Source organism: Octopus bimaculoides, chromosome 11, assembly GCF_046866305.1.
Source record: "Octopus bimaculoides isolate indiv1 chromosome 11, ASM4686630v1, whole genome shotgun sequence".
NCBI lineage: Eukaryota > Metazoa > Mollusca > Cephalopoda > Octopoda > Octopodidae > Octopus > Octopus bimaculoides.
The window spans coordinates 54522285-54549055 of NC_142938.1; the positions used below are offsets into that span (position 1 = coordinate 54522285).

The following is a 26771-nucleotide window of genomic DNA, read 5'->3' on the forward strand; positions in this document are numbered from 1 at the left end:
GACTGACGTCCCAACATTCCCCTTGAGAATGAGGCCTCAGTCTGCTGTAGGCTTACTCATTTACAGCAGACTGGACAGAGTGAAATGAAGTGTTTTTCTCAAGAACACAACACTCCACCCAGTTTGAGAACTGAAACCATGATCTTGTGATCAAAAGAGCAACACTGTGACCATTAGGCCACACACCGTCACATGAAGTTAGATGTGAAACCGGCAGAAAATGTTGAGGCTTTTTCCATGACAGTGCTCCTTTCCAAATAATGGTTGAGATATGGTAGAAAAGAAGATTCCACAAAGTTGGTCTAGTTTGTAAGAAATAAAAAAAATGAGAGCTTACAGGTTATATAATGAATAGAGGCATCCATTGCAGCTTATATGCTGGTTTTGCAATTGTTGTTAGCTAAAAGTTTTGTAGTTAGTAAGGATGGCTGACTTTCTCTTTTCCCCTCTACCCCAGCCACCCCACTCACCCTTACATAATGATAGAAGCCATGTGTCTTTTCTATGGCAAGAAACCTATCCCAGACCCTTCTCTCATACTTTAACTTCTATCACCTAGCATAAAGCTCTCTTTCTCTCTCTCTTTCTCTGCTCAGTTGAAGAGCTTAGTCTTGCAAGCTACATGGCAAGCTCATTAATACTGGTGCCACTTAAAAAGTACCCAGTACACTGTAAAAAATGTAGTTGGCATCAAAAAGGGCATTCAGCCACAGAAATTATGCCAAACTAAACAGTGGTGCTTGATGTAGTTCTCCAGCCTGGTGAATCCTGTCAAACTCCAACCCATACAAGAACGGAAGGAGGACATTAAAAGAGGATGATGATGATGATGCATGTGTGTTTAGATTTACAAAAGCGAGAATTGATTCTCAATACATTGGAGTAGAATTTATTCATTTTGATCTACAGTTAATGATTTATTGTCATTCTTTAGTGTTTCTTGCCATTTGCAACTGTTCAAGTGTATTCAAAATAAATACATAATCCTAGTAAAAGACCAGTTAAATAATTTATGGCAAAGAGAACTACTCTAGATTATGAAGAAATCCAGTTGGAACAAAGGTAAGATCTTGTATCTTCTGTTCAAGAGTCTAAGTTATTATATGAGATAGATATTTATTAACTATATGTAGGTCACACCTTCTTGCATTGTGGGTGTATGAAGTTGCTCTATCTTTGTTATTCCAGGTTTAGGGAACATTTTTAATTTTGCTATCCATTAATTTCTAGATGTATTGCAATTAAAAGTTAGAATTCTCAATCCCTTGACCTGAATGAATGAATGTGTTGATTGAATCTGATCTTAAAGTTGTTTGCAATGAGTCTTCTTGATATCATCTGTAGATATTATGCTTGCTCTATAAACCGTTGCCTTAGAGAGACATGATACTCCAAGTGGTATTTTGAAGTTGCAAGCTGGTTGGGATAGTGGAGGTTGGCTACACATTATATTGTAGTATGAGTTCTGGGAAGCAATGCTCTCCATACAACAACAGTTTATCTTTATGTTATTGGTGTTGGAGAACAACAAATTGGAGAATTCAGCAACAACAATAAACATTCGGAACAAAACAAAGTAAAACAAAAAGGAATACAATTAAGGAGTTTTACAATGCAAAAGAAAACAGATTTTAAACTTGAATCAGTAACAGAACAAATCCAAATATGAATTAAGTAATTATATTTTATAAATGACTTTATTTTTTTATTACTATAAAACAACATATTGTATATATTATTGGATCAAAGGAAAGAATATGAAGTCTCTTGAATAAATATACTTCCTAAGTAAACTTTTGTAACATTTGAATTGATAAATTTTATACAAAGGTAAATAAGAGCAGTCACGAAAGCATGATATTTCTTCATCTTCTATTTATTACAAAAAAAAAAGATGAAGAAAAATATGCAAGGATAAAAAAAAAGGCAGCAGTGTTGATCTAATCAAATTGACAGTGTAACTAATTAGCATTTCTTTTCTTTGTGCCAATCAAGTATTTTTGTTTGCAAAATGTCCACTCCAAAATATGATGTAGTTATCACAGTATAGAAGATACTGATGAACAGACAGTACCAGCGAACAAATGATGAACAATAAAAACAGTAGAGCATAAAAACTAACAAAATACTCCAACCTATCAAAAACACATATAAAATAGAGCGAACCAAAAACTCACTTCGTGCTCGATATGGGCCTCTTGGATTTGATTTTAATTCTGCTGAGAAAAATTTCTCTGTATAAAATTGTTTCAGCAGATTTTCTTTTGTGCTCCACGCATCTTTACACCAGAGTATGAGGTCATCATGTGTTTGAGGAAGTTTTTCATTTGGAAATGTACGGACATAAAAGTGAACTTCTTTTGGAAAATTTCCCATGACGATATCAATTTCATCTTGAGGAATATTAATAGGATAAGCAATTGAAAGGTCCCAAATAGCTTCCATTTGATTATCTAGAAAGAGTAAATGAAAAAAAAAAAATAATAAAGGAGGTGAATGATCTGTTAAGTGTACATAGAGGATAGTGTTTATAAATACAATGCTTGTTTTATTCAAGCAGACAAATATTTTAATCTCTTTGCTAGTGAAGGAAATTGCACTTGTGTGAAAATGAGAAAGAAATGTAAAACAAATAAAACAGCTGCAACAACAGTAATCCAATAAGAAGCTTCTATGCTGCTGCTCATGATGCTAGAAACAGCTACAAAATCTCCCTCACATCATATCCTGTTACCTTTAAAAAAAGGACATGTTTTAGATATACTAAAAAATTGAATGGCCATAGGTGGACTATCTTTTATTAATGGCCGACTCAATTAGAGCTGGCTTGGGTTTAAACAATAACTTTTGTTAGATGTGTTTTTACTCAAAACAGGCAGATTAGTAAACTCAATAAGATACAACCTTCAATTTGTATCAGTTCTTTGGTATTTCTCCTTAATTTACAGTCATACCTATCTTATTTGACTATGCTATACTACTAATAATTAAAGATAAACTGTATGGCTGTAGTGAATATTTATCATCATTTAATGTCCACCTTTCCATTTTTGCATGGGTCAGATGAATGCCCTTCCTGTTGCTAACCTTCACCCATTTCCAAACAAGTTCATATTTCTTCATAGTTAGGCATGTTTTGCTCTAGAAGACTGGAAATGAACATTGTTTGTATGATGTTGAAGCATGTTTACAATCATCACAGGAATGTTAGCACAGTGGTAAAAACATGCACACACATATACACTGGACCTCTTTCAGTTTCTGTCTACAAAAATCCACTGACAAGACTTTGGTCAACCTGGGGTTATACCATCCCAAGGCGCTGCACAGTGGGACTATCTGATTGAGAAGCAAACTTCTTAACCACACCTGCACCTATATATAGGGGTTGGACAAAATAATGGAAACACCTTAAAATTTCAAACAAATCTATTTTAATATGGGGTAGGACTGCCTTTGGCAGTAATTACAGCTTGAATTCTACAAGGTATGGACTCATACAAAGTTTGAATTGTTTCCAAAGGAATTTTTGTCCATTCTTCAGCTAAAATAATCTCCAGTTCTTGTAGTGATGACGGTAGAGGATATTGACTCCTTACTTATTTTTCTAAAAATGCACCATAAATGTTCAGTAATACTGAGATCTGGGGGTTGTGGTGGCCAGATAAGATCTTCAACTTCACTAGAATGTTCCTTGTGCCATTCAGTAACAATTTTAGCTGTGTGAATTGGTGCATTATCATCCTGAAAGATTGCATTACCCTCCAGAAACAGTTCTGCAACCATAGGATAAATTTGATCAGATAAAATGCTTAAATAGTCTTGACTATTAATTCTGCCATGAAGGGAAACCTTTGGGCTGGCAGATTTCCAAGATATAGCCCTCCAGATCATCACAGATCCTCCTCCATGTTTAACAGTTGGGAGAAGGCAGTCTGGGACAAATGCTTCTTTTGGCTGTCTCCACACGTATACTTGGCCGGTAGTTGGAAATGAGATAAAGGATGACTTGTCCGAGAAAATAACATTCTTCCACTGCTCTAGAGACCAATTCTGTAAGTTTTTACTCTACTCTAAATGCTTTGCAACATTTGTTTTTGAAAGTAGTGGTTTTCTGATTGCAGCCCTCCCATGAAATCCAGCTTTGTGCAGCTTCCGGTAAACAGCTTTTGTGGAAACTGGGATCTTGAGGCGGCCATTAAGCTCTGCAGTAATTTTGGGAGCTGTACTTTTGTGATCCTTTCTAACAATTCGCATAATAGTCCGACAGTCCCTATCTGAAAGCTTTGATTTTCTTTCGGAGCTTTGTTTCGATGAGGAGGTTTTTCCCTCTTTCTCAAAGGATGTGTTGTTACTTTCGAGACAGTACTTCTTGATACACCAAATATTTCGGCTGTTTTTGTTATGCTAGCGCCTGCCATACGAGCACCAACAACTTGACCCTTTTGAATGTTCGATAGATCTGTCATTTTAATCAATTTTCTGATGATATCTGAAAAGAAACAGCAATTTTAGCAAAATATATTAAGCAACACTAATAATAAATCAAAAAACATAAAAATAAACCAGCTTTTGACGGTTTTATAGATATTTCAAAATTACACACACACACACACATATAACGGCCAAAATGGGGTACCAAAGAGTCTCTGGAGTAATATTACTTAACAGGTTGCTTAACTCAAAGATCAGAAGAGTTTCTTCAGATTGATCTGCTACTTCTCCATATTAGCTCTAGTACCATGGACATGTAATTAGAATGTGGTGGGAAAGAATCGAAATGTGGAATCTTCAAGTAGAGTAAACCAATAGCAGACCTAGGGTTGGACCAAGAATGAGATGGTTGGATAATATCCATAATCTTCAGTTGGTCATGCTTGGAAATCCAGCTGGAAAATCTAATGATGTTTACTTCTGATAGGACCCTAAGGAAGAGATGTCTGAATACACTACCCCAACGACCCTCCCAGATAAAAAATATAAGTTTCAAATGATGTACACACACATACCCTTACGGAGGTGTTCAGCAATATAGACAAATCCAGTGGTTTTCGGATGTAAAACATATTGATATTTTTCTAAATGGTGTTTTTCAGCATAGTCATTACTCTTCTTCACAGTCTGTTCTGTCAAATCTGTTCCTTCGGGAAATAAAAGAACCTGCAGAGAAAATAAACAGCAAAATAGTATTTCAGTATCAACTACAGCAGATTTTTATTTCTTAACCTGTGCAAACACTGCCTGGTGCTTCAAACTTGTTAATGTATTGTGCACAAGGCAAGCCTTTTAAACACTAGTTTAAATATATAAATGCATCAAATGACATTATCTTGTTCCTAGAAATGAATTTTTCAAAAATGATGGAGTCTATTTACTTTTGAGATGAACGTGTGCAAATAATTAACATCACATGAGATAGCATTGAATAAAATATATATGCGTGATGTCATTCAAGTGTAATTGGAAGAGATGAGATATCACTACAAGAATACAACTGGGAAAAATTTCAGCCCCTTACAAAAACATTCCACTCCATCCTTTACTTTCTTCAGGTCCAGTTTCCTCATTCTAAAAACAATAAAACTATGTTAAAAGAAAAAATTTTAATTTAAAAAAAAAAAATCCTATAAGCCCATCTTCACATCAAGGGAGAGAATTCTGTTTAATAGATAAGAATAACTATGACAACTTGGCATTTGAGCATCTTAACACCATTACATTACATGAAAAAGTCAATAACATCACATCTAGCCAGCTCGAAGGCTACCATAAACACTGGCTGGATTAACATCTGTGAAGAGAGTTTACTTTCAAACAAGATTAAGTGCAACTTCACCACAAGAAAAAGTAAACTTGCTACCGTCTCTCATCTCATAAAAACATGGAAACCAGGATCAAATTTTAAAATTAGACCAACTGCAATAACATTGTAGATAGTGTCTCAAAACTTAAGAGGGTGACCTAGAAAGACCGAAAGAAAGGAATAAGTGGAGAACTTTATCAAGTAATTCAGAGAAGGAAAGTAAAACACAAGATGTAGTTAGCAAGGAGAAAAGCAGAAAGTAGATTTTACATGTTCCATGGCATAAGGATGAGAAGCATAAAATGTTCCAGATTGCAAAGCAGTGTTTAATAAAATATTGAAATGTTGTGGAGAAGCAAGTATGAAATAATGGTACACTTCCTTACACTGTCACCGAGAGGAAAGAAACATGGAAGTGTTATTATTGTGATTTGCTACTGAAAGATGAGATATAAAGGTCTTTCTCATTTTAGTTAATAGCAGTATGAGATATAATCTTTCGATAATGACCACTTGTTTCAGTAATTTGACTGCAGCCATGCTGGAGCACTGCCTTGAAGGTTTTTAGTCAAACAAATTGGCCCCAGGACTTATTTTTAAAGCCTAGTACTTATTCTATCAGTCACTTTTGCTGAACTGCTAAGTTAGGTGGGGACAAACACAAGTACATATACATACATGTCATCATCATCATCATCATCGTTTAACGCCCGCTTTCCATGCTAGCATGGGTTGGACATGTATATATACATATATATATACATGCATATATACATCATCATCATCATCATCATCATCGTTTAACGTCCGCTTTCCATGCTAGCATGGGTTGGACGATTTGACTGAGGACTGGTGAAAACCGGATGGCAACACCAGGCTCCAGTCTGATTTGGCAGAGTTTCTACAGCTGGATGCCCTTCCTAACGCCAACCACTCAGAGAGTGTAGTGGGTGCTTTTACGTGTCACCCGCACGAAAACGGCCACGCTCGAAATGGTGTCTTTTATGTGCCACCCGCACAAGCCAGTCCAGGGGCACTGGCAACGATCTCGCTCGAAAATCCTACAGGAGCCAGTCAGGCGGTACTGGCAACGGCCACGCTCAAAATGGTGCATCTCATGTGCCACCCGCACAAGAACCAGTCCAGGGGCACTGGCAACGATCTTACTTGGCTTGCCGGGTCTTCTCACGCACAGCCCATTTCCAAAGGTCTCGGTCCGTAGTCATCGCCTCGGTGAGGCCCAATGTACGAAGGTCTTGCCTCACCACCTCAGCCCAGGTCTTCCTGGGCCTACCTCTTCCACGGGTTCCCTCAACTGTTAGGGTGTGGCACTTTTTCACGCAGCTATCCTCCTCCATTCTCACCACATGTCCATACCAGCGCAATCGTCTCTCTTGCACGCCACAACTGATGCTTCTAATGTTCAGCTTTTCTCTCAAGATACTTACACTCTGACGGGTATTCACATTGACATTACACATCCAATGGAGCATACTGCATGTATATATATATACATATATATACATGTATACCCTCCTAATTAGAGTGTGATCGTTACCAACGTCGCCTTACTGGCACGCGAAAATACATTCAAGTGAGGTCACTGCCAGTGCTGCTGGACTGGCTCCTGTGCAGGTGGCACGTAAAAAATACCATTTGAGCGTGGCTGTTGCCAGTACTGCCTGACTGGCCCTCATGCCGGTGGCACATACAAAGCACCCACTACACTCTCGGAGTGGTTGGTGTTAGGAAGGGCATCCAGCTGTAGAAACTCTGCCAGATCAGATTGGAGCCTGGTGCAGCCATGTGATTCGCCAGTCTTCAGTTAAATCGTCCAACCCATGCTAGCATGGAAAGCAGACATTGATGATGTATATAATTTAGAGAAAAACCACTATAAAACAATTCAATAATGAAGAATGTAATTCATGCCCTCCAGAAAATAAATATATCATAAAAACTTATTTGAAAAATCAATAAATTACATAAAAAGAATAACTGCAATAACATTGTAGATGGTGCCCTCAAAAGCTAAGCGGCTGGCCTAGAAAGACTGAAAGAAAGGGTTATTTGCATTGGTTCCTGATAAACTCTTGTTTATCCCGTTGTTACCTGCACTCCACGTGCATGGTGTGCCTGCACACCAGTGCCCGGGGATAATACGGGTAACGGATACCAATAGTATATATAGATATTTTATCCCTTAGTCGGCTATTATAACTGCTAACTCTTTTTACACACACACACATATATATCATCATCATCATCATCATCGTTTAACGTCCGCTTTCCATGCTAGCATGGGTTGGACGATTTGACTGAGGACTGGTGAAACCGGATAATATATATATATATATAAGCAGGAATTTCATACAGAGTACTGTGGATGCCATGGAGGAGTTTCAGGATTACAAACAGGTAGCAGGCGTCTAAGTCAAGTAGCACTAAAAGTACCCATGTAATCTAATTAGCAGTAAATGTGACTGTTCTCAAAAATGAAGTAAAGACAGGTCAGAGAGATTTTATCTCTGCTCACAACAAAGGACTCCCCACTACAATGAAAGGGCAGATTATATGATGTTTGTGTTTGAAGTGCAACACTGCAAGGAAGTGAGATGTTGGCACTGAGCACAGAGAAAAGAGAAAAAAAAAACTCATATTAAATGAAAGAGAGGTAGTAAGTAAGAGAGAAGACTGTGTTACTACAGGTATGTAATGTAGACGGAGGATAAACAGCTGTATAAGGAAATGCCAAAAATGCAAAGTGAATGGAACCTATGGAAGAGAACCAAGGAAAATTTAAGGTAAAGAGGTGAAGACAAATCTCAAGATGTTGCATCTTCTGAAGGAAATGACAAAGAACTGTAATGAGTGACAACATCACATTATCAACACTGACCATTTCTACAACTTTCCATCATTCACTCACTTTTAAACATGTAGCTACCAGCAGTGTTTCTCTCTCATTACCCTACATCATTACTGCCATTCTCATTATACCCTGCCATGACTCTTCATTGTGCCTCTGGCATTCTTACTCTCATTACCCTTCTCCTCTTCTACATTAGTAGTCCTCTCTCCACCCCTCTGTTTCCTCCATCAACTCTCTTCTTTCTCCTTCTCACCTTTATTCATCAGCAATTGCCCTCCTTTCTACCTATTCTATTGGTCACATCCTAAACGAACAGAGAAATTGTAGAGCAATGAGGAGGATACTGCCTTGGTCTTGTAGAATGCAAAGTAACCTCTCTCATATTGGTGTCACAATACACTGTATCCAGTACACTCTGTAACATTGTTGGTTAACAAATGGAGACACCATGAAGTCAAAAGAACTCTCTTGTCTTGTCTTGTGTTGAAGATATGACAACTAGTGTCCATGCCATGGTAAAATAGACCCAGTACACACCTTAAGGTGGTTGATGTTAGGAAGGGAAATCAGCTGTAGAAACCGTATTAAAATAAACTGTACAAGACATGGTCCCCTAGGTATATTAACAATGATGAAACCAAATTCGATACAACAATTTTCATTTTGGTGAAGAAACTTACCTGTGTTGGGTAGTTTAAAACCTTAAAATAATTAAGGTATTTATCAAGTAAGATTTCATCACTGGTCCATTTTCTATCCAGGAATATTAGCACCAAACATTGCATGGCCCAGCCTAAATGATAAAGAAAATTAATAAAGTAGCTAATTTTAATATTAAGATTAGCTTAATACAAACACAAAAACGACCTAATTTTGATATTAAGATTAGTTTAAAACAAACACAAAACATATTTTGTAATGTTTCCAAAATAATGATTAGATTTCACTAAGTTTTCATAAGCCTTTTTAATGATTTTCCTTCTGATCAATGCAAAAACAGGCATATATGTATAATAAATATTTAAATACAATATTTAAAGTGAGGAGCACATGAGCATAGAATCTGCTTGACAGATGAACTGCAAATGTTAAAACATTCAAATCAGTTACAATGTCACACATCAGGTTTACTAAGTAAATAAATCAATAAGATCAATTTCTGTTCAGCCAGAGAGCAGAAAATAGAAAAAAAAGACTACTTCACCATCCTTCTCACATCATACAATAGAGTAAGTAGTAGAATATATTGTTTGCAGTAAACATTGATTTTGAACTTTGGCCCATTTATATAGTCATGTTCAAAAGTCTGAATACACTGATAAAAACATGGTTTTATGTTGTAAATGATAATGTAGACGGAAGCAAGGAATGTATTTTCTAATCAAATAAGTAGAAAACTTGAGAACAGTTTACAGAATGTTACAGTTGGAATAATACCTCCTCCTTTGCCTCCAACAGTGCAGCAATGTGGTCAGATGTGCTTTTTGTAGTAGTTTAGTATTATTTCCTGTGTTCAAACTGGTCTTCTCTTTTTAATCCAGAATTGCTGAAGCATTGAAATCTGCAATTTTCTTTTTCACACAATCTGCAGACATTTTTCTATAGGGCTCAGATCAAGAGATCTAAACCTACCTTTTATGCATTTTGTAGAATGGCAGGATGCACCCCCTGTTGGAATACAGTAGTTATTATAGCTAGTTATGTGAATAACAATGTCTTCAGAATATACCAGTATGTTTTAGAGTTTAGTGCACTTTGAGGTATTATTCAAATACCAGTTCTTCCCTTTGCTGAAATGGTCCCTGTATAATGATGGATTCATAATGCTTGACTCTTGTAAGTGTATACATGAGACTATGCTTGAGTTTGTTGGACAACAAATTAAAGGAATAGGAAATGCAGACTGTTTAACAGTTTGCACTAAACATGACTTTAAACCAATCCTACATAGTCCAATTTTTATGGTCCCTACAAAATTATAAACGATCCTGAATGTTTTTCCATGGGTACCTTGAAACTGCAACTGACCTGTTATCATGTTAGTGCTGCATTTTACTGTTGCAGGTATCAGTGCTTGTATGACATTGCTAGATGTAAATGGAGATAAGTGATGAATCATACAATCAGTTTGATGATTTCTGGTATGAGGTCTGCCTGCTATGCCAAATGGTTTATGTTCATTTGTCTGACGAAAATAAGCTGAAGCTTTCAGGACAGTACCAAGAGATATTTAACTATGTTGGTACCTTCTTGAACCTGAGTCCTCTCCTATGGAAAACAATTTGAGTTCTTTTTTTAAATGGAAATTTCGTAAATTTATAAAATATTGAGGTCCCAGGAATGTCAAACAGGAGATGAAATTAAGAAATATTTCATCATTTACATATCAAAATACATACTTTCAATATCTACTTTTTAATTTATATCAAAACATATTTAAAATAATGCTAAATTTCATCTTTGTATTCATAATTCTGATCAGTATTGTATACTGTCCAGCATTATAAGGTTTTTGCCATTCCTGCCAGTTTTTGAAGATAATTATTACTTTCTTAAATGATTAAATGAAAATACATAAACTTGCTGATAAAATACCAATACTGTTATTTCTCAACAGACTTCAAGAAAAAACTGTCATTTACTATATCTGACAGAACAGAATATATAATCTTTTCACAATGATCACTTTATATCAGTGCTAACATATGCCGAAGTAAACACAAAGTAAATACTGTTATATTTTAAGCTATCCTCTTTCTTACTTTGTATTTCTACAACTTCTACTGATCCATTAGCAAATACTTCAAGCATGAAATCGAGTCCAAATTATTACAAACTTCTTCATTGCATATGAAGCAGCCTTTCAATTGCAATATTTTATATCACAAGGTCCACGTTATACAAACAACACAATGATTCATCTATACATATACCTCATTTTGTTACTCTTATAAACAATCCTCTACTTAATGCATATTTCCTAATATACACAAATCATCTGTACTTACCGGCGCCAGGAATTTTTTTTAAGCCAGATTTTAAAACTATTTTCAAATGTCTAAGAGATCCACAACGTAACATAAAAGAATATGCAAACAACCAGTCCAGCCGAGTGCGGTGATTCATAACGATCAAAGACTGCTCATCACGTTTTCCTGGGAATCCAGCAACAGATATTTTCACACCTAAAACAATTTCATATAAGGCCTGAAAATAAAATAAAAAAACCATCAATGGTTAATTTCATACATCTTTTTCCTTAGATATCTCTATATTACCTACAAGTATATCGATGCATAAATAAAATGTATCTTCTACATACAGATATATATATCCTCATCATTTAATGTCTGCTTTCCATACTGGCATGGGTGGGACTTTATATATATATATATATAATTAAAATTTACAGAAAAACAAAAGATGAAGACAGGTGAGAAAGTCTTATACGTTTCGAGCCTATGCTCTTCAACAGGAAAGAAAACGGGGAAATAAACAGAGAGAGAAAAAAAAACTTTTGGAATTATCGGTCAATCATATATATATATATATATAAACATATACTTTAATCCCCTAAGATCTCAGATATTTTTTCTGAAACTCTCTGATTCTTTAAATGTGCTAGCTTCCTGGTAATAAATCAATATTAATTAATATCTGATTTTTTTACCCTATGTTTTTATTTGATTATATATATATATATTGCATATATCATGCAGAAATATGAAATACAGACACATGTGTGTCTGTTTGACATATCAATACACTGTATTTAATGGTATATAAAATGCACATCTTACCAAAAAAAAAGTTTCAAAACACCACTCTGGGTCCTGTATGCCAAGTTGGGCTTATCACAAGTTTTAACCCTTTAGCATTTAAGCCAGCCACACACAGTCCAGATATTTTACCTATTTTATGTTCAAACCAATCAGATCTGGCCTCTCACACCTACCCAACAATGTCATTTTGAAAATAAACAATCACATCGTCAAAATGCCAAAGCTAGAAGATAATGCAAGATTAATTAAAAACAATATGAATAAATAAGCATTACATTTGAGAGAATACTCTGAATGCTAAAGGGTTAATGCTCTAAAACCATTTTTCCCTCAATATGTGCCGCTGAAATTGGGGTGCATCTAATATGCTCATACATTTTTTGTACCTTCCAATATGGTATATATTCCAGTGATTATTTATGTTGATGAATTGTTTGCAAGTAAAAAGTACTGAAAGGAGTGTTTTCAGGACTATAATTAGAATAGTCTTTATTTTAAATTCTTTTACTGATTTCAACCATTGCACTGTAGGTCTTACAGAAACCTGGTGGCTCACTCTGTTGCAAGTCATTGAGGTGTTTCAATAGTCTGGTGACAATGACTATTGTAAACAGAGAAAAGTCATATGGGGTGCAAGTTTTTTTTTTAACCCTTTAGCATTCAGATTACTGTATCAAATGTAATGCTTATTTATTTTTGTTCTTGTGAATTAATCTTGCAGTATCTCATAACTTCAAGATTTCAATAGTGTGTGATTCTTTATTTTTAGAATGACATTGTAAGACAGGTGTGAGAGGTCGTATCTGGTCAGTTTGAACATAAAGCAAAAGGAATATTTGGGCCTGATATGGTCTGTTTAAATGCTAAAGGGTTAATTCTTCTTTATCACCCTTATGAAGCAAGATGGTATTCAACTCTTTCCATAGTGCGGGTATTTTACTCTCCTTCAGATAGCAACTGAAGCTTTGAATAAGGCTTTTCCATAGCTCTTCACCTCTCCTGTTATGCCATCTTCTCCAGGAGCTTTGTCTGTTTCTATTAGTTTGAAGGAATTTTCAATCTCACAGACTAGAATAAGTGGCACTTCTTCCAACATTTGTGATGGTAGAGGATAAAGCTTCACTGATGATTATAAAATTTAGGGTAGAAGGTTTTGCATATGTCTTCCATCTCCCGTTTGTCTGTCACCCCGAACGTCCTCGTTCTTAAATGCCATCTCTCTTGCATCTTATTAGACTTTTCCTTTCTTCTGCAGCCTGCATCAGCACCTGTTGTCTGATTGCGTTGCAGAAAATGGAATACTTCAGGTGATTCATAGTTCTCTATTTTTCTAGCATCTTCTTCATTTCCTCCAAGATTCTTCTGTCAAGCTCCTTTCTGCTCTTACCTTCCACTTGCAACTTTTAATTATTTGAACCAGTAAATTGTAGTCCTCATCAAGCTCTTTAAGTTGACTCCAAATTTCCCTCTTGATAGTGGCATAAAGAAATGCTAGTCTCTAAATGTGGATGGAACCTGTGGAAGAGGGAGACTAAGGAAGACATGGAATGAAGTAGTGAAGAATGACCTCCAGATGTCAAGTCTCATGGAGGAGAAGACAAAAGATTGAGATGATTGGCAATTTGCTGTGCTTGAGAAAACCTGTCCACGTCAGCACAAACAAGGTCCTAAAAACACAGCAATTATATCTATATTTCTGTACCCAATCTGTCCCTAATGTATCTTCCCTTCTCTACTGATCTTCTTAACACCCATCCCTCCATCATTCTTCTGACTGCGGCACTACTCATTCAGCTGCTGTAATTTTGAGAGCATAACTGCACATATTCTATCCACCTGCTACTGAACTACCAATTACCACTCTCCCAGGAATCACTTCCTTTGTCACCTGCATTTTCATAATCATCTATTTCCACCTTATTTCCTTTCACCTCCCCTTTCTCTGCACACACCTCCATTTGCCAATGGTAGTCTTCTCTCCATTACCTTTATTTGTCTCTCACCATTTCCACCCTCTTGTACTTCTGACTTTCATCCCTGGCACTGTGTGTCTTTCTTACACCCTAACACATTTCATACCATCTTTGCTGTCACCTTTTAACTCCCTGACCCACAACTACTTCCTCCACCTTCACCTCCAACACATATTCATCATTGACCACATTCTCCACCAGAGCTCACCACTCACTATTTCCCTCTTTTCATCTGCCACTCTCCTGCAAACTTACTTACCCACCCATATCACTTCTCTTATATTCACCTTCCTGTAACTTGTGGCTACACCCTCACACATCTTCACCACCATCCTCTTCCCTTTGCAACTGGGGTAACCACGTATCTCCCCCAAAGCTAGACACCTGTTCCTTTCCTATTCATTTTAACCTCACATCGTCTGGAATAAAACCACACATAAATATATATACATAGACACACACATACGAGGTGGTATCAAGAAGTTCCTGGACTAATTACGTTTAATAAAAAATAAATCATTTACTTAAGCTTTAATATCATCTCCTTTGAAATAGTCACATTGCACAGCAATACACCGATCCCAGCATTCCTGCCACTTTTGGAATTTGGCCTGGAAATTGTTTCCTTTAACCCTTTAGCATTCAAATTAATATGTCAAAAGTAATCCTTATTCATTTACATTTTAAAAAATTTATCTGGTATTATCTTGTAGCTTCAAGATTTGAAAGATGTAATTGTTTATTTTTAGAATGACATTGCAGGGTAGGTGTGAGATGCTGGTTCTGGCCAGTTTGAGCATAAAATGAGCAGAATATTTGGGCTGGATATAGCCGGTTTAAACAGCAGAGGGTTAAGCAAGTTGAAGACCTGCGATTCACTCTGGATCTTGACAACGGTGTTAAAATTGTGACGTTTTAGCTGCATTTTCATCTTGGGGAAGAAATAGGAATAGGGTGGGTGTGGAAGCGATACCATGTTGTTTTGGGCAAGAAACTCATGAGTGAAGAGAGCTCAGTGACAGGGTGCATTGTTGTGAAGAATCCAATCCTCCATGAATGTTAGGATTACCTGCATGGAGCCATACGACAGACCAGCAACATCAGCAAATGTCATTGATTGTCCTCTGACGATCCTCATGCACAAGCTGATAAATTTTCTCTACATTTCCAGGAGTGACACTCATGGCAGATCTTCCAGATCGCTCATTGTCTTCCAGGAAATGTTCTGCTTTTGAAGCACTTGTGCCACTGGAAACATTGTATATGAGCCATTGTCTCATCGCCGTAAGTGTGCCAAAGCATGCTCAGTATCTCTGTAGCAGACTTCTCAAGTTTCATGCAAAATTTCATGCTGGCTCTTTGTCCAAACTTCCTGTCCACAACAAAAATCACAGACTATCATCATCATCATCATCGTTTAACGTCCGCTTTCCATGCTAGCATGGGTTGGACGATTTGACTGAGGACTGGTGAAACCAGATGGCTACACCAGGCTCCAATCTGATTTGGCAGAGTTTCTACAGCTGGATGCCCTTCCTAACGCCAACCACTCAGAGAGTGTAGTGGGTGCTTTTACGTGCCACTGGCACGAAGGCCAGTCAGGCGGTACTGGCAACGGCCACACTCAAAATGGTATATTTTATGTGCCACCCGCACAAGAGCCAGTCCAGGGGCACTGGCAATGATCACGCTCGAAAATCCTACGAAGGCCAGTCAGGCGATACTGGCAATGGCCATGCTCAAAATGGTGTATTTTATGTGCCACCCGCACAAGAGCCAGTCCAGGGTCACTGGCAACGATCTCGCTCGAAAGTCCTTACACATGCCACGGAACATACATATAAGAAAAACACAAATTTCACAACTTGCAAAGTAAACACAGCGATGTCACTCAGCACACTGCCTCAAGAAAGTCACTGCTAGCTTTCACTGCACATGCAACCATGTGGTGCTATCTATTGGCACACTACAGAACTAGTCCATGAATTATTTTGATACAACCTTGTATTTATGTGCGAGTATATTCTTTTATTCTTTTACTTGTTTCAGTCATTTAACTGTAGCCATGCTGGAGCACCGCCTTTAGTCGAACAAATCAACCCCAGGACTTAGTCTTTGTAAGCCTAGTAATAACTCTATCAGTCTCTTTTGCCAAACCACTACATTATGGGGGTGTAAACACACCAACATCAGTTGCAAAGCGATTGTGGTGGGACAAACACAGACACACAAATACATACATATATAGACACACATACATACATACATACACACACTATATACATACACATATATATATACATACATACATACACACACACATATATATATATACATATATATATATATATATATATATATATGCATACATACATACATACATATGCATGCATATACAACAGGCTTATTTGCTTATATATATCATCATCATCATCATCATCATTTAATGTCTGCTTTCCATGTTGGGATTGGTTGGACAGTTTGACAGGAGCTAACAATTTGGAGAGCTGCACCAAGCTCCAGTTATCTGTTTTGGCATGGTTTCTATGGCTGGATGCCCTTCCTGACATCGACCACTTTACTGAGTGCACAGGGTACTTTTTATGTGGCATTGGCATGGGTACCTTTTATGTGGACCAGCATTGGTGCTTTTTACATGGCACCAGCACAAATCATACACATACAAATATATATAATTCAATTGTTACAGGAAGCACATACGGAAAGTGCTTCCTTGCAGCTTTAAGGCTCTTTTTTCCAGCAATATAGGTGCTATCCTGCACCATTAGTCACAATTCATGACAACTGACTTTTACTTTTTAGTTTTATATTGCATACAGCCACCTTCATTATTTTATAATGTTCACATTACCATTTTGCTGAATTAACCATAGATTCATATGGTAATACTATATATTGACAGATAGGATTTAGCCAAACTATCCAGTGATGGCATAGTTAGTACTGATGAGTTTAATCTTAAGCGGAACTAGACTAGTATAGTGATCTTGCTCGCTGTGAGGTGGTTATCTCCCCAGTTGGTACAATGAAAGTGCTTCCTTGCGGCTCTAAGGATCTTTTAACTCTTATTTCTAGCAATGTAGGTGCTACCCTGCACCGTTAGTCACAATTAGTGACAATTGCATTTTTTTAAAGTTTTATATTGCATATAGCCACCTTTGTTATTTTATATATACATGTATGTATATATATATATATATATATATATATATATATATATATATATATATATATATATATATATAAACTCTCGAACATGACTCTGACAGCCACGAATGGCCATGGTGCACCCAAGAGGTTCCCCTCCGGGGTACAAGTCTGGGCAGAAAGTCGCCTCACCAGCGAATGCACACCCTAGGGTTGTTTTTATGGAAGACCAGCAGTTGCCCATGCATACCAGCCTCCACTCTCCATGCCACCGATGTTATCCAAGGGAAAGTCAAAGGCTGATACAGCTTGGCACCAGTGATATTGCAACTCATTTCTACAGCTGAGTGAAATAAAGTGTCTTGCTCAAGAATACAACACGCAGCCAACTCCAGGAATCAAACTCACAATCTCATGATCATAAGCTCAACGCTCTAACCACTGAGCCATGTGCATTCACATATATATATATATACACACACACATAACTATTTACATACATAATTGGTGCCTGTCAACTTGTAAATGAGTATGATCATCACCAATAAATTATCTTGTCCAATATGTTAAAGTGAATGGCTGACCTGACAGCAATGCCTATATTGAAATTTAAAGTCAATATCAGCTGGCACAACACCACTAATTCTCAGCTACAAAGCCCAATATTCCAGACACAAGCAAGAGCAAGATTTCCTGCTCTACAATGAAGCAGGTGTTATTTCAGAGTTCCCTTCTCTTAGAAAAATGTTTAAAGATTAGGGGTCTCTCACATATATACACATACCAACATTCACACACACACACATACATACATACATACATACAAATATATATACCTACATAGACACTTACATAAACACATACTTAGTATAATACACTATAAGATGTACATGTGGTTGCTAATGGCATCGAAACATTTATGAATTAGTTATAAAGAAGTGAGTACAAAAAAAAATATACATAAATAATTAAGTGGAAAAACAGGAAAATGGAAGTTGATAGTCATTCTTCATAGCTTATATATATATATAAATAGACACACACACACACACACACATATACAATATACATATTTATATAAACATACAATACACACACATGCAGTCATATACATATCTATATGCACACCTTTTATTTTTTACTTGTTTCTGTCATTAGACTATGGTCATGATGGGACACAGCCTTGAATAATTTTTATTCAAATGAATCAACCCCAGTACCGTTTTTCTCTTTTTTTAAGCCCAGTAATTATTCTCTTGGTCTCTTTTGCTGAACCACTGAGTTACTGGTATGTAAACAAACCAACACCAGTTGTCGAGCAGTGGTGGAGGACAAACACAAACACACACACATGTGATTTTATACATGTGATGGGCTTCTTTCAGTTTCCATCTACCAAATTCACTCACAAGGCTTTGGTCAGCCTGAAGCATTAGTAGAAGATACTTGTCTAAGTTGCTACAGAGTATAACTGAACCCAGAACCATATGGTTCTCTCCACCCACTCCCAGTAAACCACCAAATTGTCTCTCTTCTCTTCCCACCAAACTGAGCATAACTGAGTATGTATATATGTGTGTGTGTGTGTGTGTGTGTGTGTATGCATGGCAAATGTCTGCACTTTACAACTGTAAAGATTGGGTAGGGTTGAAAGGCAAATGTAATGAATGGTGGAGGACAACTGATGTATAAGTTAGGAGAAGTGGCAGCAGAGTAGAAGAGGACTAACAATGTGGGGCAGCAGAATGGTGATTGGTAATACAGTAGATAGGAGAAGGATGAGAAAAATATATTGTTAGGTAGGCTGCAGGACTGTGGGAATGGAGGAGAGAGGCAGGTATAATACATGAGTGAGAGATGGATGGTAGTGGAGAGAAAAGAAATAATGGATGATGGGTCAATAACAAATGGGACGATTCTCAGCTAAAACTTTAACATTCAAACCAGCCAAATCCAGCCAAAATATTCTGCTTGCTTTATGTTCAAACTGATCAGATCCAACTTTTCACACCTACCCTACAATGTTACTCTAAAAATAAACAATCACATCATCAAAATCTCAAAGCTACAAGAAAATGCAGGGTAAGTTCAAAACAATGTGACTAAATAGTTCAAAAAGTAAGTGGAACCAAGGAAGAGGTGTAGTTAGAAATAAAAGTTGGTGGGGATGTCTTTAGGAGGAAGGAAACTGAGTAATGGGTGCAGCTGTGTGTAAACACATGCATGTGTACGCACACACACACACACAGATGCACTACCATAACTCAGTTATACTCAGTATGGTGGGGAGGGGAGGGAAGAGAGATAATTTGGTGGTTCAGTGGAGGCAGGTGATCAATGAAAGTGTGGGTGGAGAGAACAGTTTTTGTATTAATGGATGAAGGATGAACAGGTGAAGAGGTTTTGGGTAGTGCAAAAAAAGTAAGTGGCATCAGAAAAGAACTGCAGTTAGGAATGTGATGGGTGTCCTGAGGAGGAAGGAAATTAGGTGAAGGTCCCAGTTGTGCATATATATATATATATATATATATATATATATATATATATACACACACATAATTAAGGGATCAGCAACAGTTGCTTCAACCTTAATTATTTTTATAAATTTATAAGAACTTTTAAATAACTTCTTCACCGATAATGGTGTTTACATACCGAAGGGCTTGGTAAAAATTATTAATTATTAATAAATTAATAATCCTTTACCCTTTTATTTGTGTATATATATATATATATATATATATATATATATATATATATATATATATATATACATGCACACACACACATACACAATACTTCCAGAAATCAATTTCATCAAATTGGATGAGTCAGCTCAAGAACAAGTATCACCAGTCATCCCAGTCCTTTGTCATCCTGAGATCAGCCTTCACCACTTCATCCCATGTTTTCCCTCTTCTGCAAGTTTCATCCATTACTAAGTGATCTGCACTTTTTTGTACAGCTGTCCACATGAAAATGCATTACATGTCCAATACCAGTGCAGTCTTCTTTCTTGCATGCTACACCAAATTCCTCTTATGCCCAGTTATTCTCTCAGCACATTTGCAATGATTTTCATGCATACTCACATTGCATATGAAATGGAGTATGCTCCATTTCTTTCCAGTCAATTCAAATCCTTTGCATTCAAGGCTCAGGTCTTACTACCATGCAGCATCACAGTTCTAATAGAAGTATCTAACAATCTGTACTTCACTTTGAAGAAAAAGGACATTTGCTGCTAGCAGGAGATGTAGCACCCCAAACTTTCTCCAGCCTATTCTTATTCAGGCTACTATACTTTCAGAGCAACTATCTTCTTTACAAATTATATCTCTGAGGTAACAAAAGCTATCAACTGCTTCTAGTGAGCCAGTAAAGAGAATTTATTTCCAGTGTGCTCTTAGTATGTATTGCTCCAGTGCATTATTACATCCGAAGCTTATATTCTAGGATAGTCTGCCTTTAATTCCACTAAATTTCATGTGTCCATAGCTTACATCGAGTACAGCATATGAAATTTATACCCACTCCTTTCCTGCATATTGAGCAAGGCCATTTCACTGAAGCTCTCAGGGATCCATCGTCTTTCTTGCAAACTAAATCCTTCATGTTTTCTAGGTTTAGCTTTCAGTCCTTGGTTTGTTTCCAAGCCTGAATTTTCCTCTCTAATTTCCCTATAGATTCAGCCATGAGAACTAGATCATCAATATATAGGAGTTTCCATAGACAGACTGAAACTCCTCTGTGATGGTCTGCAGGACTATGATGAATAGGAGAGGACTGAAGACTGAACTTTTATGGACTCCTACCTTCATGCTAAATTCATCATTGAAATTATTGTTGATTCTTACTCTACCCAATATACCATTGTACATAGCTTGTAAAGTGGTGCCCTGTCAAACACCATCTTCAAACTGCATCACATCTAAGTCTATTCAGTTGTGGATCAATTGTGCTAAGAATCTCTCTTCATAACCTGACCTGATACTTATACACACACACACACATCCAGTTTTACTGTCAAATTGATAGAACACATTGGTCATCCAGAGTGAGTTCTCAGGTTCACGTTTGTGGTATTATGGATGAGGAGGTTCTTAGTTTCAGACAAACCAGTACAACGCTCTCACATAGACTAACTATGTACTTGCAAACTCAATGAAGGGTAAAAAAAAATAAGACTACCCTTTTCCTTTCCAATGATGGATAGGACTTCAAGATATAGGTATTCCAAGATTACCTATCTTTTTACTGTCTACTTTTATAATTCATATTCTTTTGTAAATTAATTTGTAATTCGATATGAAATATTAATGTCAAGTATTAATGATTAAATGATATAAGTAATTGGGTGGAGTGAGTATTAGTCTAGGGTACTTGTCAAAGTCACAGAAATGCTGTTCAAGTCATGCGGGGTCATACCAGAGCTGAAGAATTCTTTTCTTTTTCCAGATTTTCCATACTAAAAAGTCAAAGAGTATTTTCAGTAATCTTTATTTTGAACAACATATTTTCAAATTTATTATTGGTTTTGATTTTCATCCATCTTTCAACAAACTTGATGGGAAGCAGCACTTCCCTCTCCATCTTTGTTTTCCTTTTCAAGTGAAACTTGAAAAAGTTGATGAAAATTTGGTCAGTGTGGTTTACCATACAACTCTCGTTTTCCAAAGCCGTTAAACAGATAAAAACTTCCAAGACTACCTGCCCTTTTCCCGCCAAAGGAAGGCAGCATAAAGATCTTCACAATAGATTCAACCAATTCCCAGATCCATCCTAAACGTGACAGCGGGTGTTCAACATGAACTTATACAAGTCACGCTGCTCATCATGTATAAACTAATACATTACTCCAGCAAACACTATTATACTATAAAATAATGGTTTCAAATTTTTGGTCAAGGCCAAGTTTTGAGGGGAGGGGTTAGTCGTTACCATCGACTCATGTACTTGACTGGTACTTCATAAATAATGTGAAATAATAAGAACAAGTGATAAAAGAAGCCTTTTATCACTTGTTCTTTCTTTTTCAGATAGTACTACTTCTTAATGGCCACAAACTCAGACTTATCTCTCAACTTTAAAAACCTCTTTAACCCAATTACAAGTGCAAAGTGGCTAGGTGTGACGTTATCAATCGTGATTTAAATCTCGATCACTCCAGGGCAGCTGGTAGAGTTACGATGTATTTCAGCATTGCAGCTACTCTCCCGCCGCCACCTCGATTTGGGTTACTTGTAACTTTAAAACTTTAATTTCTAAAAACGTAAAATTTCTGTTGAATATTATTAACTTATCGACTAAATAAATTAGAAATGATCTAGTCAATCTTTCGTTTTGACTCTACAAGCAGTTCTAATATATTTAAATTACTAGTAAAACTTTTAATTTGAATTACTTTCTAATACAATGTCACTTTTTGAAAATGCTTGTGCTACTTTTTATGGTAACATTGGTTCAGGTTGTACTTGAAGTTGGGTAAATTGCATTGATAACTCGGCAATTAAAAGTTAACTAAAGCATTTCTTCACCGTACGATATTTCAACTAGATGAAATCCGTTTTCTTTAAAATGTTTTTCATTTCTTTCCGAGAATGCCCTTTACAGTCAAATTCCACTTGTGACATTAGTAATGACAGATTTTATAAGTTCGACTGACGATTATTATCGCTTTGTCTTCAACGTTAAATGTAAATTGTTTTGACAAAGTCTCCAGGTAGCGAACTACGTTACACAAATGAATGTGAATTAGATAGTTTAGTAAAAATAATTTTACAAATATATCACAAACGGCAACAATTTCAGACGGAAAAAAAAAGGTTGGCAAGCATCAAGTGTCATAAAGAAAGCTCTTAAAAACAGGGATACAAGTGCGTGTGACATTCAAATTAAAATGTCATCTATCATAATAGTAATAATAAGAATAATGGTTTGTATCAGTAATAAGTTTAAGGGTTTGTATTCGATGTGCAAAGAGCAATAAAAGGTAATTAAATGGTTGATAATCTAACAAAGCTACTTAACGACAACCAGAAAATGGCGTCAATATCACGTGACAATGGTGCTGCCAACATTTCATGGTCAATGTTTTGTCTTTTATTGAACAGGGGAAAAGTTGGGAAAACTAAATGTTGAACTACATAATTTCACCATGAAGCATGATGGATTGTCTTCCATGCTGTTGTCTGACATAAATCAACAAACATCTTGTTGTAAAACTGAGCATACATAAAGTTAACAAACGACATAAACTAATAATAATTTACTTCAATTAACAAATACATTAACTCATGAAATTAAGTCAAAAGTTGCAAAGATTTCTACAGGAAAATATTAGATGTAATCGATATACATCGCTAAAATTAGTCGAGTGTAAATAGCTCTGAAATTGTAAATACAGGTTAGGAAAACGAAATGTTTTACTGTCTCCAGTAAATCAACAATCATCAAGTTGTAAAACCAAACCGAAGTTTAATAACAATTGCAGAAATATATGACATCAACAATTATATCAATTGTTTTATGAAACTCAAGTTCGAAGTTGAAAAGATTTTTATAAGATTTGTTTTAATGTTTCAATACTTGTTTACACACACACACACACAGGTATATTATACAGTATGTATGTATATATATAGGATTAATCTTGAGCAGCATGTAAACAAAATAGGGAGATAATTAATTAGATGCTTAATTGACTGATAGCAGACGCTAGGATTTTACAAGTTCTATTTAGGTTAATAAATATATTGTCAGTGAGCGACAACAGTACGATCAATATTAATAATCTTCTATTTTTTTTCCCCACATGTTACAATAACATTTCGTTAATGTGACAAAACATAATTAATGAGATGCGGACGTTTTTTATGTTGCCTTATAACCCCTGGTCAACAATGATCGAACAGACTTAGGTTCAACGGCAACTCGGTCCTTTTAGGGATGTCTAAAACAACATTATCTGATGTGTTCTTCCTGCCCCCCCACCGACACTTTTTTTTCTAAGGGTAAGAGAAGATTTGCTGCTGTTTCTAGCAGGTTAGGCTTATGTAACTGACAAACGGTTTAATTTTCCGAAGAGGTTTTTGAAACTCAAAACCGATTCATAAACTCTGTTTTATATAGTTTAAACAAAAAAAGCCAAACAAAACACTAAAAACTATAAAGCGAAAATGTATCCACAATTATTTTGTTTAACTGTCAAGGAGAAAGAAAATAAATATCCATTAATTTAAAATTAATGTCTGCAACACAGAAGACAAGTATATTTGTACAATTTGCAAAAACCAACACTAGCGTAACATCTGCTCGTTTAAATATTACACGATATAACAATGTTTTTAAATTTGCTTTGCAAACAGAATAATAAAGTTAGTCGTCTCACAACATAATTAACAAAAGTGAAGAAAATTTCAATGGCTTGAGGTCGAAGTATAAAAGTTAGCAGCAGAAAAAACAAAACAAATATTAACAACGACATTACAGTTTCAAGTTGACATTAAAAAATTACATATATTTTAAATATCTAAAGAATGTTTGGGTATATACAGTTTGGTATCAGAACGAAAAATGACTCAACAAAGTCAAATTTGCCGTCGACGAAAATTTTTGCAAACTTCTATTTGTGAAAATAGAATCGATATCACGTGCAAGGAAATAAATGATTTATTGTAAGCAAAGTTAAACAAACTATCGGCAGAATATATTAAAGAAATGTTTTGTTTTTGTTGTTAAAAGCATGAATAAAAGCAGCAACTGATAAGTGGCGAGGAATTTACTGTTGGCGAAAAGTTCTATCGATCTGTTTCGCAGAATTTGAAAGTAGATTTATAAATGCTGGTATCAGATCGTACGCACGCAGCCAGAGTGGGGGAAAGGATGATGTATATAGTTGTTTAGTAGAAATATTAATTAAACTTACCACGACGTAGAGTTTCCAGGAAAGGACGATCGTATCTAATAACCATCGTCCCCAGAAGGGCTCAAAAAGGGTAACTGGTAGGACGGGCGTCAGCAAGAAGAGTGTCCCCATCATACTACTAAGGAATACAAGACAGCTAAAGGTCACTCCGAGACACACTGCCGAGCGACTGGTCATCTTCAACAAGATTCATTCACTAACACAAGAATGAATGAACGATAAACAACGACGACACCGGTAGCCCTTTGCAAGCTGCTTTATCTTCTGCTTGGCTTCCGTCCGTTCCGCTCGAGCCTAGCTTTCTTCTTGATTAACCTTCTTCCTTTCATTTATTATTCAACCCTTCACTTTTTGATTTTGCTTTATTTTTTTTTTCTCCTAATGACTTCTGTTTATTTCTCCTATTTCCTTTCTGTTGTTATTTCCTTTCGAGTGAATAATTGTAGCAGGAATTGGGTGATACCTTGTCACTCTAAAACACCCTACGAGCTGATACCACACCATAAAGACTACTTTAACTACAGACAGATGAAATGACAGACTTCGGAAAGTCTGACGGACAAAATAAAAAAGATGAATGGAAGAGATATGACAAGAAAGGAAAGAAATGTAAGCGAAGTCGGCTAAGGGTAAATGGTTTTGGCTGTTAGTGCTGAATGATCGAGTGAGAAGATCTGCATGACGGTGAAATGTAGCAATTTGAATGGGAGGAGAAGGCAGAGGATACAGTTATAAGAGAGGAAGGGGAGGAGAGAGAGAGAAGTTAGGGGCAAAGGGAAACAAATGTCAGAGTTGTTGTGGAACTGGAATTGCAAGAAGATACAATTAATGACGGAGTAAAACTAACGACAAACTCATATACTACGCATGAAAAGATTTACTAAATAGACAAGTCCATTGCTATTTGTATAACCCAGTTTAATATTTCGATTGTGAACACACATTACTATTATATATAATTATTTTACTATAATAAAATAGAAACTTACTTTACTACACTTTATATATAAATATAATAAAATATAATATACCTTGTTACTAATTAATTGACGAAATAGGGCATTAAATTTTATATATATATATATATATATATATATATATATATATAATCATAAATATATAGGGATTGACAGTAACCTGCTTCTCCAACATACTGAGAATTCAGAAATAGCAGTCAAAGAACTACTGATTTCAAAACTACAAATTATTACTCCAGATTGATAGCGATATTTTTGATACACAAAAA

General features: G+C 36.1%; 1 protein-coding gene across 1 annotated transcript; it reads right to left on the minus strand.

Moving 5' to 3' along the window:
• Positions 1 to 1666: 1666 nt before the first annotated feature.
• LOC106873231 (lysocardiolipin acyltransferase 1) lies at positions 1667 to 26230 on the minus strand. Its single transcript, XM_014920506.3, has 5 exons — positions 25526 to 26230; positions 11684 to 11882; positions 9356 to 9468; positions 5010 to 5160; positions 1667 to 2453 (listed from the first exon to the last, which is right to left on the minus strand). The coding sequence occupies exons 1-5, from the start codon at positions 25700 to 25702 to the stop codon at positions 1966 to 1968; spliced, it is 1128 nt and encodes a 375-aa protein (XP_014775992.1). The 5' UTR covers positions 25703 to 26230; the 3' UTR covers positions 1667 to 1965.
• Between the last annotated feature and the right edge of the window lie 541 nt (positions 26231 to 26771).

Excerpts from the sequence above, each read along its gene's own strand:
- LOC106873231 (XM_014920506.3), bottom strand. The coding sequence starts at position 25,702 with ATGACCAGTCGCTCGGCAGTGTGTCTCGGAGTGACCTTTAGCTGTCTT. Across the intron at positions 11,883-25,525 it reads CCTGGAAACTCTACGTCGTG|GCCTTATATGAAATTGTTTT; the intron begins GTAAGTTTAATT and ends TTTTATTTTCAG. Across the intron at positions 9,469-11,683 it reads AAAAAAAATTCCTGGCGCCG|GCTGGGCCATGCAATGTTTG; the intron begins GTAAGTACAGAT and ends TTTATCATTTAG.